The 20546-nt window shown below is 33.0% G+C and overlaps 1 protein-coding gene across 4 annotated transcripts in view; it reads left to right on the forward strand.

Moving 5' to 3' along the window:
* The window catches only part of LOC123538315 (uncharacterized), a 57261-nt gene that overhangs the window by 30509 nt on the left and 6206 nt on the right, over positions 1-20546 (forward strand). For 2 of the 4 annotated variants that reach the window (XM_053530212.1, XM_053530213.1), the window contains exons 6-8: positions 8992-9039; positions 11211-11258; positions 13428-13475. In XM_053530212.1, coding sequence (XP_053386187.1) covers positions 8992-9039; positions 11211-11258; positions 13428-13475 — 144 coding nt within the window. The remainder of the gene's footprint in view (positions 1-8991; positions 9040-11210; positions 11259-13427; positions 13476-20546) is intronic. The other 2 variants (XM_053530214.1, XM_053530215.1) reach the window with 2 other exon arrangements.

Below are 20546 nucleotides of genomic sequence, written 5' to 3' on the forward strand. Positions count from 1 at the left end.
ACCAGAAGGGTCATCATTGTATAATGAAAATGAAAGAAATGGAATTATTCTAATACAAGATAATATTGATAATATACGATTGAGTTTTCCTGATGCTATGTTTTTCTGGGCTGGAGATTTGAATGCTAGGATTAAGGATCTTTTAGATTATATACCAGCAGATAACCTTTTTAATGTATTTGATGATACAAAATATAATAGTAGCTACTTTGATATCCCAAGGCAAAGTAAAGACAATCGGTGTAATAATTTTGGTCGAACTCTTATAAATTTTTGCTGTACCCACGACTTGCATGTTTTAAACGGTCGTTTTGATGATTCTCAAGGTAATTTCACTTGTTTATCTGGGGATAGAGCTAGCGTGGTAGACTATATGATAGCATGTGAAGATCTTTTTAATCATGTTTCATATTTCGATGTCTCGGAAAGGGATGAATCGGACCATTTCCCCTCAACCCGTAAATTACACTTCAATATATACAGTCATAATGAAACACAAACATTGGTCTCAGAGAGTACATCTGGAATGATATTTCCGAAATTTAAATGGGATTCTAATAAGAGCCAGACTTTTTTCACCGTTTTTAATAATCTTTTTGAACAGCACAGAGACTCCTTTCTCAATCTTGTAAATACAGACATAGATAGAGCAGTTAGTACATTAACTAATGTATATCAAGAGGCAGCATCACATATGCGAGTGTATTCTAAATCTAGCAATACTACATTATCAGTAACTCAACCAAAATGGTGGGATGAAGAGTGCGAAATATTAAAAGTCAGTAAATATAGGGCTCTGCGTCAGCAACAAATTGAAATCAAGACCTTGAATGTTATAAAGAGAGGAAAAGTATTTTTAAAAATGCTGTAAATCAAAAAAGGTATGCTTTCCAAAGTAGAGAGCGTATTAAATTATTAGAATGTTGCAATAACATCAATCAGTTATGGAAAGTACTGAAGAAATCTAGACCCAATCCTAGCGTAAATAGTTTAACTGTTTCAGCTAATGAATGGTTTACATATTTCAGTAGCCTGTTATTTGATGACTCTGCAGAAGCCATTGTTATTAATGATGAGGGTCCCGGCGACCAATTTCTAAATTCTGAAATTACCTTAGAGGAAACTACAAACTCCATTTTAAAATTAGCAAACGGCAAAAGCCCAGGTAATGACGGGTTGAACGCTGAATTTTATAAGTATACAGATGATATAATAGATCATGTACTATGCACTCTATTTAACAAGATATTCATGAATGGGAATTTCCCCACTTCTTGGGGTCAGAGTATAATCTGTCCAATACATAAGTCAGGAGCCCTTAATGATCTCAGCAATTATAGAGGTATATCTGTAACTACCACAATGTACAAAATCCATGGCTCAGAAATACTTGTCTAGATCTTGTGGTCGTTTTTACTGCCTATATGTTGACTTCAAGAAAGCTTTTGATAAGATTAACCATAAAAAGTTATTTGATAGTTTACAGTCCAAAGATGTAAACGGTAATTTTCTCAGGATCCTTGCCCAAATGTATCTAAATTTACAATCTTGTGTTAAGACGTCAACGGGGAGAGTAACTGATTATTTTCCATGTAACATTGGTACAAGACAAAGGGACATAAGTAGTCCTGTGATTTTGTCCTTATTTATTGACCAACTATCCTCCTTACTGCGTGAAAAATGCAATTTAGATATTTTTATCAACAATTCAATACCTGATATATTATGTCTGATGTTAGCAGACGACATTGCAAATTGTGCAGAAACTGTATTTAAGTTACAACAACAACTCAACGCAATAGAACAATTTTGTAATTCAACAGGGATGGAAGTTAACCTCAGTAAAACTGGAATAATTGTATTTCGAAATGGTGGACCCTTAAGAATTAATGAAAGATGGTTTTTCCGTGGCCAGTTAGTTAGGGTTACGACTGTTTATAAGTACATGGGCATCTTATTTACGCCGACCTTATTTTGGACAGCAGCTAAAGAAAAGTTAGTGTCACAGGCACAAAAGTCGATATATGCTTTGTATAACTATCAAAGGCCATTTGGATATTTTAACATTAAACAGTTGTTTCAGTTATTTGATGCTATGGTAAAACCAGTACTCTGCTATGGATCTCAGATTTGGGGATATAAATATTCGCCAGAAATAGAAACCATACATACTAATTTTGTAAAAAATTTCTGGGAGTAAAAAACTCAACGAATAATATAATTGTTTTGGGAGAATGTGGCAGACTACCAATTTGTATAACATATTATTCTAACTGTGTTAAGTATTGGTGTAAACTAATACAGATGGATAACTCTAGATACCCTAAACTGTGTTATTATATGCTAAAATCTTTAGATAACGTAGGTAGAATCACCTGGGCTACTCAGGTCAAACACTTATTATTTTTGTATGGTTTTGGTTATGTTTGGGTTTCACATGATGTTGGATATACTGACTACTTCGTTAGTATTTTTCGTCAAAGACTCATAGATTGTCATAAACAAAACTGGAAAGAGTCTATCGATGAATCAAGTAGATGTCACCATTATAAACATTTTAAAACTTTATTAAATACAGAACGTTACCTTACAATAAATTTGCCATTTAAATACAGACCAGCAATGTCAAAATTTCGTTGTTCAAGCCATAAACTGCATGTTGAAACTGATAGGCAGAACAATACACCTTTTGAATCTCGTATCTGCCAATTTTGTTATAATAGAAGTAACACTAGTATTGTTGAATGTGAATATCATGCTTTTTTTCAATTTGAGAAATTTAGTGAGATCCGTAATCAGTATCTTCTTAATTGGTATTCATTTGACAGAAGTATACAAAGTTTTTATAACATACTTAGCTCTGATAATGAAAAGGTGTTCTATCTAACAGCATTGTATCTTGAGAAACTCTTAAATAATTTTTGACCTGTTAATTATGATATTTAGCAGCCTATGTTTACTAGTCGACTGTGTGCTGAACCTATGAATATGTTTTTCAACTTATCCGATTGTATATGTATACATTTTGTGGGATCACAACTGTTTATATATTTGCTTACTATATATCATGTAGTGTATTTTGGGCCGGAGGCCTTTGTTATATTTAATAAACTTTTGACTTGACTTGACTTGACTTGACTTGACTCAATGAATAAGTATAGTCTTTTGGCAGCTATTTGCGATGAAATAATAATTATAATAAAAAGCATTCCTTTTTTTTTGAAACTGCAATCTTATTGGAAAAAAATGCGGGTTTGTTACCGAACAAAATATATAAAAAGTATATACCAATGGATTCTTTTAAGAACTAAGCATACGACCAAATAACATCCTATGACTATGAAGTCGTACGATGACAAATTTGATATCGAAATTGGTCCTTTTTTTAAATTTAAGGGCTGCGTCAAAATAGATGCAGAGTCCATTTATTAATAAAAAGTATTAATTTACAGTTACAGACAAGACATGTATGTAGTTCCTGTAACCCTTTAAAATACCCAGCTTGTTTTTAAAGGCTGACAAGCCGGGCTATAGATATGAATATTGCAAGGAAAACTCGAGGATAGTCTTTATGCCATATACTTTAAGGGAGAGTTCTTTATACCGATCATTCCCGACAGACGTTATAGATACAATATCACTCTATTCAAATGGTACAGATAAAAAGTATTTTAAGAATATTTAACAGTTATTTTGCAAAATATTTACAACCTCAAATGAAATCCAAACCATGTCCTTCATTGAAATATTCATACTTTTTTCAAACGGTCTTATTAATTCAGTAAATTTTAAAGCTTTATTGTTCCAAACTTCGTAAAATCTCCTTGCTTCCAAGAGCATTACGTCTTTTGAATATTTTGACAACCAGAATAGCCATAGGCAACCTTCAGGCTGCACAAAGAAGTGAAAATTACTCTGCAATGTACACATCGCAGCCATTCAAACAATGCAAACCTGTTGGAACTCTATAACATCAAATGAATGTTATTATGCCAGTGACGGCCTTCGTTTAGGGGTTTTAGAATGTCTGCAACGTATGCCTGACAACAGACGAACAGCAAATGGCACGTTGAATGATCTCCGCTGAAGTCGTTAAATGTTGTAAAACTTTGCTAGACCCCTCGTACGAGTTATGACTGAGTACCTCCCTGAAAATTTGGTTGGATACTTTAGAAGGTGGTCTCCCCTAGAAGGTTTTGAAATATCGGTATGAAATGATCTCTGGTGCATTTTAGTAAATTTGTAGATGTACGGAAGGGGGTGTCAGGATGTTCTATCCCTGGAAATTATTGAAATATCGGTAGGAAATGGTGGCATCTGGTGCTGTTTTGGTCTGAATTTTGAGAAAATATTATTCCTATGCCAAAATAGTTGATTGCAACTTTGATGGGTATAGGTCACTCCACAGTCATTTGGAGGCAGGGAATGTAAACCCCCTCCCCTTGGCCCAGCCCTGAATCCGGGCCTGCTAAGGGCAAGCTAAACATTGATGCATGCATTTCTTTAGACGAATGTAAGGCTTTTGGGGGTAATCTCAGACATGATTGAAAAACATATCAGAATAAGTCTGTGGAACCGATATTGTTTTTGAGAGTTCCTATGCATAATGTACATATTGAAGAAGTATTTATCAAAATTACCGACAACTGAAACTGTAAGTACTTTACGTCTGATTGCCCAGCTGTGTTCGTTTGCTTGTTTTCCCTCGTTGTGAACTTGTAATACTTTGCATTTCGGTACAAGACTGATGATAGATATACGGGTGTCAGATTTCTTTTTACACAGCGTCATAGAAACAAGATTACTCTTTTATATTTAGATAATTAAGTAGAACACACTCACAAAGAAAAGGTTATAGTTTACACCATCTTCTGTAAATGAATGTGCTATTAAGTATATAAAAGATTGTAGGGACAACAAGGCTAAGTCATTCATAATGTTTGTTATATTTTGCAGTGTAACCAATTTATGTATGTGCACCTATTATCAATGCACAAATAGGCATAAAAAGGTGCTACAAATGGAACCAAACTCTAACACAGTGTTACTTCTCTTATATTTAGAACAATGAAGATCAACCTGAATGTGTATCATGTCAAACACCGCTTACAATTAAATATATATTTTGCGATTTGAGCATTTTGTCCTGGTTTATAAAATAATTTTTAAATAACCACATTTTCCCGGCCATACTTATATGTTCTACATACTTAGCGAATTAAGCATCTTTCCTTTTTTTTATAAATATTTTCAAAAAGCAAATAAACAAGTTTACACTTAGTATTAATACTGAAATGATAATGCGGTAGTTTACTGTCATAAAAGTTAATCGGTCTCGTGACCTTTATACTAAATCTCGTGAATCTCGTGAGTAACTTTTCTAAAAATAGTCGAAAAATTGCCAATATCCAACATATATACAGTGTCATGTTACTAAATATAGAGCTAAAATTTCCAGATTTGATAAAATTATTTACGGTAACTCACTGGCACCAGATCAGAAAGAAAATGCCTCCGTACGTGTTATACCCTTCCCCTAGGTAATCTTTAAGAACCATGGTCATGAACGGGAAAATATACTAACCCATTTCAATCGCGTATTTCATACCTAAAACACGCAGTTCAGTAAATGTGTACTATTGATATTAAACAAGCGATAATTTATCTTCCATCGTGCACCAGTCACATTGTCTCAATATTCCATATTGCAGAGATGCTCCATATATTTTATGCTTTAGTCAACGTTACAGAAAAAAACTTGCGTGAACTCCCCTAATGAACATCCGGTCTAGAGGTCACGGCAGTGTGCACATGTTAAGCGAAAAGTAAACAAAAAAAAAACAGAATGTAATATATTCACAGTTTTACGATAAGACTCGAAATGATGAATGAAATTCATCTTGTATATTTTGAATTTGAAATCATACATTGGTATACATCTATTCTGTTTATTTAATTCATTTTGCACATTTATGCTGCATATAAACATTTTAGCGTACACGTGTAGTAAAATGACGCCTGACATACATTTTCACATCAGCCAGTCAGAGTGTGTCTGTTATCTAGACCGGAACTTCACCAGGGAAGTTCAAGCAAGTGTTTTGTGTACCTTGAAAAAACTGTAAACTACACGTTGTTTTTCTAAGATAAGAAGTATTGAAGAAATGTGACCGGTACACAACGGAAGATAAATTACCGCTTGTTTAATATCAATAGTACACATTTACTGAACTGCGTGTTTTAGGTATGAAATACACGATTGAAATGGGTTAGTATATTTTCCCGTTCACGACCATGGTTCTTATAGAATACCTAGGGGTAGGGTATAACACGTACGGAGGCATTTTCTTTCTGATCTGGTGCCAGTGCGGTAACTGTATAAATAGCGTTCTTGCTTTATTCAGGCTATTTTACAATGACCACAAACACAGTCAATACTTTGTGAGTCAATCGTTCTTTGACAGGACATTATTATTTTTTTTCGACGTCTGGCCTCATGCCGTATATAAATACATATTTAGAGCTATATGTGTGTATATCTTTGTAAATATTGCTGTACACATGACTATATTTCTCTTAAGGACTATGCTATTTTAAAATTATGAAGTTACTTTAAAACAAACTTCATTCCAATGTGACATTACATTAAAACCATGAAGTGCTGAACTCTTACTTTAATTAAAAGACTAAAGTGGGAAAAGTTATCAGTATGTTCGTGTCACAATTTTCGGTGCAAGTATTCTATGTCATCATGCATAATTGCGAAAATCTATACCATACATAATAAAGCTGAACTATCCGTGTAAATTAGCTGAGAGCTATTTTTCTATTTCCATTTATTACTTTTCTAAAAAACACATTACAATTTACCAGGTGTTGGCAAAATTTGTCATTTATGTGCACACGCCTTTACACATTAAAGAAGTCCAAACTATAGGTATGGTGTGCGAGAAGGGCCTGAGCACTTACGTAGTGCGCATTTACAGGGATTGTACTGCTCAGACAAATATAAACACTTTATCATAAGTCCGCAGTGTGCAACGAGATAAATAGCAATATTAATTTTGTAATAATATTTTTTTTAAAAGGTATGTTTGACAAATGGCATCGGTGATTCTAAATGATCTTTCAGAAAGCTGCATTTTCAAGTACCTGATATTTTCCGCTTTGGTTAAAAAAGCATTTTTACAATAGATAATGACTGACAACAGAAGGTAATAAAAATACACTTGACCTAGAGAATGCTACAACCTACTAAACTTCAAAATTTGAGATTAAAATTATACTGAACACGTTTGCTTTAAGGTGAAAAATAAGTAAGAACTCCATATTAAAAATCTAATAGATCATTTCGGACATGTTAGACAGTGAGAAAGCAAACATATCGTACGTATTATTCAGGCATGGGACTCGATACGAAAAGGCCGGCTCTTTAGCCGCGAACTAGTTAAATGGCTTATATCCGCCAGGCGCCTGGCATAGTGATATGAGTTGGGAGGTAATGAAAAATACAGTAACGATGTCTCATAAGCCAAATTGGCTGGCTCTTTCAATAGAGGTGGCACTATAATAAACAAAATATTTACCTTTACCTTTTATACACTAGGAATATGTTTCTTTTACATGTAAGGTCAAAGCATTAAGCCCTCGTAAAAATATAATGCAAGTGGCGTTCACTGTTGATATACTATTATAATAGTAATATTATATTTTTACGTTACCCTGAAATAAACAAATACCCTTTTGCATATTCATTTAATACATAAAAATATAAACAAACAAACAAACAAAAACGGGAACAATGTTTATTTTGTTTGATTGAGAGTACTAGTACATGTAACACCGAAACGACAAAATGAACTTTTCCCAGGTTTTATTGGTGGGGAAAGACTCCATGTGCCCCTTCAGACATTTTTTGGGGCTCTGACTAGTGCCTAGATCGAGACACTAACCTCAGCTTGGTGGCTTCCTTACGTGCAATGTTTTATACCTCAAGTGAGGTTTCGATACCACGTCGGTGATCAGTTGGCGAGGAATTCGAAGCCAGCGACCATAACCATCACGTTTTTCTTTTGCAAGTATAAAACTTAAATATTCAATTAAATTTCGTGAACATAAATGATGCTCTCAATTATATTTACCGTCAGAAATTACAAATGGTTTGTCAAATACACCATACTTTTTATTACAAACCACACACCATGTAGGTCGGAAAGCACGAAATTTACGTTCTTGAACGTATATGTGAAGTGTCATGTTTGAAATGTAAACAAAGGAATAAAACTGTTTTCATGTTCGTCGAAAAGATCGAACTGTGATTGTCAATAATTCCCGATACGGAATATATATGAATGTATAAACACGAGTCGTTTCATCTTACAGAACTAACAAGAACTTAGTAAGCGATATTTTATTTATTGTATTTATGTTCTAGTAACCTCTGACACTGATTGCGAGGACAAGCCGGGTTAGTGACATATACATGTCTGCTGTTGGGCTGGAAAAAGATAGGTCCAAAATGTAAAATAAAAGCTATATTGCATAATTTCTTCGTTTTTTCTGTGCATACAATTCAGTTTTTTAAAGGCTAGAATATCAGAAAATTACAGGAAATAAAACATATCGTTGAAAAAGTCCCGACCTTTCATCATTTGTTTGGTTGAAAAGCTGATATTAAAACTGATTAGGTTGTATGAGTCATCAATATGTGTTATTACGTACTGTTAGCAGTTAAATAGCACACATTGATACAACCCAAATTTACTCCGGTTCATTTAGGCAAAATACGTTTTCTTTCTAAATGTGTATCGGTTGATGCATAGGGATCTTAATTATCAGTGGCCCTTGAACTTGACAGTTATCATTTATCCAAATGAGACTTGAAAAATGAAACTTAATTTCAAATGATGAATTGAGATTTCATTGTAACTCTGTTAATTTGTGTTCTGCGATAAGAAATAAATGTTCTTAGATTTTTCCTCATTATTTTAGCAATAGACACAGATTACAGCAGGACGGAAGAAGAGACAACCCCAAAAGGTACTCACATGCAACGATATACTACTTCTATTTCTTAACTGTACTTTAGAATGTACTATTTAATCAGAAATTTGAGAATGTATAAGTAAATCAGTTATTTTTCAAATGTTTTTTAATAAATAATTTAAATATACGATTACTGTTCAGTAGATAAATATATGTTAAAGGGGTAGGTTACCTTGTTTACCAGGGTAAATTCAAATTGGTTCAACCGTAGCATTTTTGTATTTTATTACTTATAATTTAATACTTTATCTGCTACAGTCTCAATTTCTATGACCTCGTTCCCTTCAAGTACTTGTGTATCCAGACTTGAAGTACATAACCCTCCAAATGTATTTTATAATGTAAGAAGAAGAAAAATACGGATATTAAACACTTTTCCGTGTATTTTGGCTACATGGTTATCTGCAGAAGTCTGCATAATTGATGATCTTACCTGCATGTGCATTAGCTGTCTAATATAAGCCTAAATTTGTGTATGCCACGGGCTCGTGTTTCCATGGTAACGCATTTTCTCTCATTTTTAACAACTGTGTTTGAAAACGGGGTTTCCGACGGCTTCAATGCCATTCTGTTAATGACCAACGTTGAACATAGAGAAATATTATAAGCAAAATACCAAGCACTTTACATGAAACCCTGTTTTTCTCAACATTTAAAGTAGCCATAACAACAGAGATGTTTAAAATAGCTTATATTTTGCTATTAATTGTAATTTCTTTTAAAAATGTTAAATAAGATTATCTTTCTTCTTCATATAGTCTTTTTTCTAACGTAAGTTATACATGTATTCATGTTATTTGCATTTTTATTTAAATAAATTTCACTGTTTAAAATATTTACAGCAGTACCCCTCGTCTGACATTTTATCGAAAAATCATTGTGAATGCTACTATTATTCTCACGGATATTGTTGAAAAGCAAATAAAAACCCAAAAGTGTATTCTTTAAATAGACCAGTGTCAACGCTTTTTAACGCTTAGTATTAGTATATAAGTACCAAATTATCAAAGGAAACTGTAAAATAGGTATTACTAATCAAACTGACCATATTTTATTTTAAAATGGCCGTAATACGTAACATTTTACCGAACCATATTCTCAATAACATCAGTTACCATCATCAATTTTCTTACATTCCGCATTACATTGCAATATTACTACATAAAAGAAGCAATATATTGATTACTACTCATGAAAATATTTCAGCAAATGATGGCTGTTTATAAATAGATCAGATAAAGAAAATTCATGGAATAACGTACTTTCAAAACAAAGGCTATACACAAAACGTCATGACGTCAATGATGTCATTTAAAGACAACAATGTTTTGAAGCGTTCCTGCAGTAAATTATTCATTATTTCTGCATTATATAACCATTTAGCATCAGATAGGAGACAGATTCCTGAATTATTTGCAGAAGAATGGATAAAAAAACACATTTAATTTGTCGTAAACGTCGTTATAAATCGTTTCGTTAGCTTCCGGTTGGGCCTGCAAACTAACAAAATATTAAGGTAACATACCTCCTAAATAATCTTTCAAATTTTCAGTAGATGAATATACATTAGTATTCATTAAAAATTAAAAATTCATTTTTGCAGCAAAAGAGAGCAGTCAGAATTGATTCACAATGACAAAAGGCACTTATACTATACGTTATAATTTCTAGAATTGTTTTAAACTGTATGCTGAAATTTAACATTGAACAATTATTCACAGTGCATTATACCATTTACTTTCCGCAGCGTAAAAATTAATTATTATAATATACAATTTATGTATGCAAGTGGCTGACATAAGAGTGACAAATGAGCTTCAGCTGAGTACTATAATGAAAAGCTTATATCAAAACTGATTAGGTTGTATGAGTCATCAATATGTGTAATTACGTACTGTTAGCAGTTAAATAGCACACATTGATACAACCCAAATTTACTCCGGTTCATTTAGGCAAAATACGTTTTCTTTCTAAATGTGTATCGGTTGATGCATAGGGATCTTAATTATCAGTGGCCCTTGAACTTGACAGTTATCATTTATCCAAATGAGACTTGAAAAATGAAACTTAATTTCAAATGATGAATTGAGATTTCATTGTAACTCTGTTAATTTGTGTTCTGCGATAAGAAATAAATGTTCTTAGATTTTTCCTCATTATTTTAGCAACAGACACAATTTACAGCAGGACGGAAGAAGAGACAACCCCAAAAGGTACTCACATGCAACGATATACTACTTCTATTTCTTAACTGTACTTTAGAATGTACTATTTAATCAGAAATTTGAGAATGTATAAGTAAATCAGTTATTTTTCAAATGTTTTTTAATAAATAATTTAAATATACGATTACTGTTCAGTAGATAAATATATGTTAAAGGGGTAGGTTACCTTGTTTACCAGGGTAAATTCAAATTGGTTCAACCGTAGCATTTTTGTATTTTATTACTTGTAATTTAATACTTTATCTGCTACAGTCTCAATTTCTATGACCTCGTTCCCTTCAAGTACTTGTGTATCCAGACTTGAAGTACATAACCCTCCAAATGTATTTTATAATGTAAGAAGAAGAAAAATACGGATATTAAACACTTTTCCGTGTATTTTGGCTACATGGTTATCTGCGGAAGTCTGCATAATTGATGATCTTACTTGCATGTGCATTAGCTGTCTAATATAAGCCTAAATTGTATATGCCACGGGCTCGTGTTTCCATGGTAACGCATTTTCTCTCATTTTTAACAACTATGTTTGAAAACGGGGTTTCCGACGGCTTCAATGCCATTCTGTTAATGACCAACGTTGAACATAGAGAAATATTATAAGCAAAATACCAAGCACTTTACATGAAACCCTGTTTTTCTCAACGTTTAAAGTAGCCATAACAACAGAGATGTTTAAAATAGCTTATATTTTGCTATTAATTGTAATTTCTTTTAAAAATGTTAAATAAGATTATCTTTCTTCTTCATATAGTCTTTTTTCTAACGTAAGTTATACATGTATTCATGTTATTTGCATTTTTATTTAAATAAATTTCACTGTTTAAAATATTTACAGCAGTACCCCTCGTCTGACATTTTATCGAAAAATCATTGTGAATGCTACTATTATTCTCACGGATATTGTTGAAAAGCAAATAAAAACCCAAAAGTGTATTCTTTAAATAGACCAGTGTCAACGCTTTTGAACGCTTAGTATTAGTATATAAGTACCAGATTATCAAAGGAAACTGTAAAATAGGTATTACTAATCAAACTGACCATATTTTATTTTAAAATGGCCGTAATACGTAACATTTTACCGAACCATATTCTCAATAACATCAGTTACCATCATCAATTTTCTTACATTCCGCATTACATTGCAATATTACTACATAAAAGAAGCAATATATTGATTACTACTCATGAAAATATTTCAGCAAATGATGGCTGTTTATAAATAGATCATATAAAGAAAATTCATGGAATAACGTACTTTCAAAACAAAGGCTATACACAAAACGTCATGACGTCAATGATGTCATTTAAAGACAACAATGTTTTGAAGCGTTCCTGCAGTAAATTATTCATTATTTCTGCATTATATAACCATTTAGCATCAGATAGGAGACAGATTCCTGAATTATTTGCAGAAGAATGGATAAAAAACACATTTAATTTGTCGTAAACGTCGTTATAAATCGTTTCGTTAGCTTCCGGTTGGGCCTGCAAACTAACAAAATATTAAGGTAACATACCTCCTAAATAATCCTTCAAATTTTCAGTAGATGAATATACATTAGTATTCATTAAAAATTAAAAATTCATTTTTGCAGCAAAAGAGAGCAGTCAGAATTGATTCACAATGACAAAAGGCACTTATACTATACGTTATAATTTCTAGAATTGTTTTTAACTGTATGCTGAAATTTAACATTGAACAATTATTCACAGTGCATTATACCATTTACTTTCCGCAGCGTAAAAATTAATTATTATAATATACAATTTATGTATGCAAGTGGCTGACATAAGAGTGACAAATGAGCTTCAGCTGAGTACTATAATGAAAAGCTTATATCAAAACTGATTAGGTTGTATGAGTCATCAATATGTGTAATTACGTACTGTTAGCAGTTAAATAGCACACATTGATACAACCCAAATTTACTCCGGTTCATTTAGGCAAAATACGTTTTCTTTCTAAATGTGTATCGATTGATGCATAGGGATCTTAATTATCGGTGGCCCTTGAACTTGACAGTTATCATTTATCCAAATGAGACTTGAAAAATGAAACTTAATTTCAAATGATGAATTGAGATTTCATTGTAACTCTGTTAATTTGTGTTCTGCGATAAGAAATAAATGTTCTTAGATTTTTCCTCATTATTTTAGCAACAGACACAATTTACAGCAGGACGGAAGAAGAGACAACCCCAAAAGGTACTCACATGCAACGATATACTACTTCTATTTCTTAACTGTACTTTAGAATGTACTATTTAATAAGAAATTTGAGAATGTATAAGTAAATCAGTTATTTTTCAAATGTTTTTTAATAAATAATTTGAATATACGATTACTGTTCAGTAGATAAATATATGTTAAAGGGGTAGGTTACCTTGTTTACCAGGGTAAATTCAAATTGGTTCAACCGTAGCATTTTTGTATTTTATTACTTGTAATTTAATACTTTATCTGCTACAGTCTCAATTTCTATGACCTCGTTCCCTTCAAGTACTTGTGTATCCAGACTTGAAGTACATAACCCTCCAAATGTATTTTATAATGTAAGAAGAAGAAAAATACGGATATTAAACACTTTTCCGTGTATTTTGGCTACATGGTTATCTGCGGAAGTCTGCATAATTGATGATCTTACTTGCATGTGCATTAGCTGTCTAATATAAGCCTAAATTGTATATGCCACGGGCTCGTGTTTCCATGGTAACGCATTTTCTCTCATTTTTAACAACTATGTTTGAAAACGGGGTTTCCGACGGCTTCAATGCCATTCTGTTATTGACCAACGTTGAACATAGAGAAATATTATAAGCAAAATACCAAGCACTTTACATGAAACCCTATTTTTCTCAACGTTTAAAGTAGCCATAACAACAGAGATGTTTAAAATAGCTTATATTTTTGCTATTAATTGTAATTTCCTTTAAAAATGTTAAATAAGATTATCTTTCTACTTCATATAGTCTTTTTTCTAACGTAAGTTATACATGTATTCATGTTATTTGCATTTTTATTTAAATAAATTTCACTGTTTAAAATATTTACAGCAGTACCCCTCGTCTGACATTTTATCGAAAAATCATTGTGAATGCTACTATTATTCTCACGGATATTGTTGAGAAGCAAATAAAAACCCAAAAGTGTATTCTTTAAATAGACCAGTGTCAACGCTTTTGAACGCTTAGTATTAGTATATAAGTACCAAATTATCAAAGGAAACTGTAAAATAGGTATTACTTATCAAACTGACCATATTTTATTTTCAAATGGCCGTAATACGTAACATTTTTCCGAACCATATTCTAAATAGCATCAGTTACCATCATCAATTTTCTTACATTCCGCATTACATTTCAATATTACTACATAAAAGAAGCAATATATTGATAACTACTCATGAAAATATTTCAGCAAATAACGGCTGTTTATAAATAGATCAGATAAAGAAAATTCATGGAATAACGTACTTTCAAAACAAAAGCTATACACAAAACGTCATGACGTCAATGACGTCATTTAAAGACAACAATTTCTTGAAGCGTTTCTGCAGTAATTTATTCATTATTTCTGCCTTATCTAACTATTTAGCATCAGATAGGAGACATATTTCTAATTTATTTGCAGAAGAATGGATAAACAAACACATTCATTTTGTCAAAAACGTTGTCATAAATCGTTTCTTTAGCTTCCGGTCGGGCCTGCAAATATACAAATATTAAGGTAACATACCTCCTTAATAATCTTTCAAATTTGCAGTAGATGAATATACATTAATATTCATTCAAAATCCATTTTTGCAGCAAAAGAGAGCAGTCAGAATGGATTCACAATGGCACAAGGAACTTTTACTATACAATATAATTTCTGGAGTTATTTCAGACTGAATGCTAACATTCATCATACAACGATTATTTGAAATGCATTATACCATTTATAAATGAATAATATAACTTTTTTTAAGTGGGAGACATAAGAAACAGAGTGATAAATGAGCTTCAGCTGATTATGAATAACTTATTTTAAACCAAATTAGATTGTATTAGTCGTCATACTCATCTACATGTTAGGAAATTATCAGTTACCTGTAATAAAAAAGTAATTATATACTGGTTAGGTTAATTGACCAATTTGACATTCCTGATGTTATATTGAAAATGGTATAACATCTATGAATATGTAGGTAAAATTTAATTTGACATCGGGCAGATCAAAAGCAAAGAAAAATTCCTACAAATGTTTGCACAAAGACTCTGAACACTGTCCCAAAATTCACACAAGGCTGAAAATGCTAGATATAAAAATAAGTTGCGCCATTAAATAAAGATTATATCTTGTATTTTGCAATATTCCTATTACTCTGTATTTAGTGTAAAGATATTAGGTGCACGTGTCTGAAGATTACCGTTGCTGTCTGTCTATCCGTCTGTATGTTTGCCACACATTTTGTCTACTAAGTTCTCTAACACAAATAAACGGATTTACAAACTTCACAAAATTGATCATTGCCGGGACTACCTGTGTACATCGTCAGCATGTTCCAGTTTTATTCTTCGTGTTTGTATATGAAACGATGGTCGTATAGGGATGTTGTATAATACATTATATGTGTCTAAAATTCCTGATAATTATCTTAAGTTCTGTTCTGTTTCAGCGCCTAGTTGTTAACTGTTCCAGCTAATTTTAGTTATATACGATGGTCAGTTATAATTCCTTACCAGAAATAGTTCGTTCTCCGCAAGTAATTGACCTTCTCATGTAAATTAAATTAGTTTTAGAAATATCATGTATAATTTTTGAAGCGCTCTCATGCCAATATAGCTTTTGACATCCTTACAACCACTTCAGACCCGTTATTGGCGTTTGATAAATAGTTATTAAATAGAGCCAATTATTAACTCCCGACAAATCCTTCAGTAGCATAAACAATGCAGCTTGTTTAGCGAATTTTCCGGGCAAATCTCTCAGTGGTAAAACCTTCTCAACTAGTCCAGCGAACTTTCTCAACGAATACGAAGTGGCAAAAACCTGCAACTTATTAAGCGAATTTTCGGGATAAATTCATCAGTGGTAAAACTATCGCAACTAGTTCAGTGTATTCTCTCGACAAATCCGTCAGTGGATTAAACACTGCAACTTATTCAGCGAATTTTCTCAACGAATCCGTAAGTGAAAGAACAAATGCAACTTCTTCAGCGAATTTTCTGGACAAATGCATCAGTGGTAAAATTACCGCAACGAGTTCAGCAAATTTTCTCAAATCCATCGGGGACAAATATATTAAAACAAGTGAATTTTCTCGACAAATTTGTCAGCGGCAAAGTTGTTGCAGTAAGTTCAGCGAACTTTCTCAACAAAGCCGGCAGTGGCAAAAGTGTCACAATTTGTTCAGCGAACTTTGTCGAACTGTGCCGTATATCTTTCTTGATATACAGTCAGTTGACACGTGACCAGTGATATACGGTCAGTTGATCATGTGACCTTATGATCAATATTGTTGTCATAAGAAATTTAGCATTGAAACCATCACCATTGTGTTGGAAATGTTTGAACTAAGAAAATGAGTGGTCAAATAATGAGTTTTTATTCAAAAACAAAGAAGTTATTGTGATTTTTAATTGTAACTACATTACTGTGTCGGTGATTACGTCATTATATAAGTGACGGCATTACGAATATGACGTCATTAAAACGGTTGTCGCACACTTATTTTTATAAAATAAATTGCTAAATATCGGAAAATGAAGTAATGACAAGATAAATAGAATAATAAGTTAGTGCCTAAGATGGAGAAAGTTTATCTGGCTCGGCTCCGGACGTTATCAGGTTCGCCTTGAGCTCACACGATAGCCTCCTCCACCACGTCAGATAAACTTTCTCATCTACGGCACTAACCTATTATTCTCTATATCCACATTCACTTAGATCTAATTAACCTGTAATAGCAATATCAGGCTGAGAGTTCTAATGTTTTTGCACAATACATTGAAGATAATAAAAAATACTTGTTAAAATAAAGAAAAGTAGACACTTCACATGTCGCTCAACACGACAAAAACGAAAATGTTGCAGGCTCGGTTTGATTGAGCCTGTTCATGGACGGTAGTGGAAGTCATTTCTATAACGTGAACACGGTTTCAGGGAAAACATCACTTTTTTCGGGAGCTAGGTCTAGCAAGGAATATCTTGTTTAGGTGCAAATGTTAACCATCGTCATACTGTACATTTCATTCATAAGTTACAAATCAATGACCATGTTTGATACACTATAAATTATTAATAATACTAAGCTACAGAAATTGGAACACTTTTTCGGGTGTTGGAGTGGGGGAGAAACGTGGAATTAATGGTGGCATTTAGAAAACCTTGTGGGAAACAGCACATCTCAATATATCATATGACGAATCGTGCGTCAGTGTTTCTATCTGTCTGTCTTTCCATCATAATGTATGTACATTTGTACGGAGTATGACTTGATAACCATTTAAGGTACATGGTATACACTATTTCGTGGGTTGGAATGAGACGCATCAACGGTTCAGTGGGTCAAAGATAATAAATGGAACCCAAACGAAACGTTTCTTTGTCATATTTTTATCTGGAGTATAACTACATGTATATAACTATCCAAGGTATAGACGTGGTATGTACAGAGCTCATGAACCTAGCCGATATGTCAAAGGCCAACCCATAAACTGAGTTCAAGTATCAGTCTGTCCTTTGTATTGACCTTAAACCTGGACTATCGGTTGGCGGTGATGAAACAGTTTTAGGAGTGCAAAAAAATCGACACACTCGTCCACTCATGCACACAAAGCTATCTCAAGATAAATGAAAAAATCACTCTTAGTTTAAAGTGCTTTGATCCAGTCTATATCGCTTCACAAACTGATCCCTTGGCAATATTACAGCCCCTCCAACAAATACAGAAATATTTTTATTTCATTCACTCCTTGTCTGATCTATAACTTCTGGCGTATATTGTCCTACTTGGCGTAGCTTTTGTATAGTATTAATTCCATAGGTTTACATTATGGCGACCTCTTAATTGTAGTTATCATCACTCATTATAATGTTGATATTGGCTGATTATATGTCAGGAGTTCCGAAGGGGAATATCAGGAAAATTTCAGGTACTTATGTAACAACATATAATGAAATTAAGAACTTTCAGCATTTAACAATTCATATTCTATCTCGTCGTGTATATACCTCAAACACTGAGACTCTTTTATCTTGTTGAAGAAGTAGTCTAATCTTTTGTATTTAGTACTACATTGTTTGCAATTATATTTTTCCTTATGTTCTTTTATATGTAATTGATGGATTCTTTCAAAGCGTTTCGATCGACTATTTCTGACTATCGCAATATAATACACTGAAATTGGATTTCAAATATTTATCAAACTCGAAAAATCATAATTCGTTTCCAGCACAAGTAATATATTTCGATGTTAACGTAAACTGTAATGTTGTATTATATCAACTCAAAATGAGATGAAGTCGACATATCCTTCCTAACGCTTGTACAAATGAACCTTTCCCTATAAAGGGCTGACGGGTAAACATAATAGCTTTCTTGCTTTTGCCTACTTTGAAACATTACATTACATTTGTATATATTTGTATATATTTTGATTAATTATGTCTTCAGATGTTGAAAATTTCTTCACAAGAAGGTGAAAAAAGCATCCAAAATCTAGTCAAACTCTAAAACGGGAAGATTTTATTACTAAGAGCAGATCAAAATATTGTCTTCAATATTTACTATACAAAGGCCCTTCGAAGCCTTTTGTACAATTTTTAATTCAACACAGGCTGCATCCTGTTCATTGTAAAATTGTAAAGCGTTATTTCGAGAGCAGATTAAATATCAAATAGTTTCAAAAGTTGGCAGTAAATATATTAAGAAAATATTTAAATTGCGTGTTTGTAAAGTTATTATGAATGACGTCTGGTTGCATATGGTAAACCTTAGCCATGATGTTAACCTAAATATAAAAGGGTTGCGCAGTTTAGAAAGGAGTCTTATTGTTTAACAAGCTCAACTGCAGTCCTGTAGATTACATTGTATTACGTATTTGAAGACCTGCCGAAAAATTATATTGCATCAATCATAATGAGAGGAAGCAGTCGACGCTTTAATCCTTCCTAAATTTGGTTTAAATAACACATTTGCCAAAAGCGACAACGGGACTAAAGTGTTTACATTAATCCGGAGGTAAGTCAGAGCATACAGCAGCGTAAAACGCTGAAACAAGACGATTTCATTACTAACAGAATAACAAAACGCTGTTTTCAATATCTTAGTATTTGATACCAAACGATATTTAGGACTTTGCACAATTTTCTATTCGAGACAAGGTCACGTTTGTACACTGCGAAACTGTAAAGTGCCATTTAAATATCAGATTGAAATATCCCGGTAAGACCTGTTTTCGGGCAAATAACGGTATATTGCTACGGTTTCGCAACGTAAATAAATGTACAACAATTATAACTGCTGGAGTTTTGTTCAACAATCATTTAAAAAAACGCAAGTAAACAAACCTCATCCCGCAGTATGTTTCAGCTATCCTCTTCAACATGGCTGACCCACTTTTCCATGAACCAGAAGTTGCACAGATGGGACACAGGAATGTGTCTTCTTTTCTGGTTACCGTCACTGTTGTACAAAATGATAAGTGTACCCATCCCCTACACGCGTCATATTCAGCCCATTTGGCAGTGATAATGTTGGGCTTCTCGGATTTGTCTACGATCCTCTTACAAATTAAACACTTTTCAGAATTTGGTATTTCTTCATCAAGCTGGCATACATCATAGCGCGCTACAAGACAACCACCCTATAAAAGTGTGAAAAGATCTGTTCCAGGCTAACTCAAAAGGGCCAAAGAAGCTTACATCCAGTGGTTGTAGCAAGTGGCTGCAATATTGGGGCAGTACAAATAAAATGATGTTTTTAGACTTTGCCCATTCAATCAAACTCAAAGACACATGAGTTTATGTCCATCATATAATACCAGTACATGTTCATTGTTATGTCTATGAGGTAAGTATTTCCACAGATGTTTCATGTAATCTGCACAGGTCTCTATATTGGACCATCCTGACTCTGTACTTCTTCCGACAGCATCTGGGAATACTGCACCATGAGAGTCCAACATCTTAATACCAGTAAATATTAAATATGGGGGAACCTGTTGCCCAATGCCATTTACAAAGCCAATAAGGGTCACAGTTTTGCTTTTTCCTGGGGTGACAACTTTGGTC

This window comes from Mercenaria mercenaria, chromosome 18 (assembly GCF_021730395.1).
Source record: "Mercenaria mercenaria strain notata chromosome 18, MADL_Memer_1, whole genome shotgun sequence".
In the NCBI taxonomy this organism is placed as follows: Eukaryota; Metazoa; Mollusca; class Bivalvia; order Venerida; family Veneridae; genus Mercenaria; species Mercenaria mercenaria.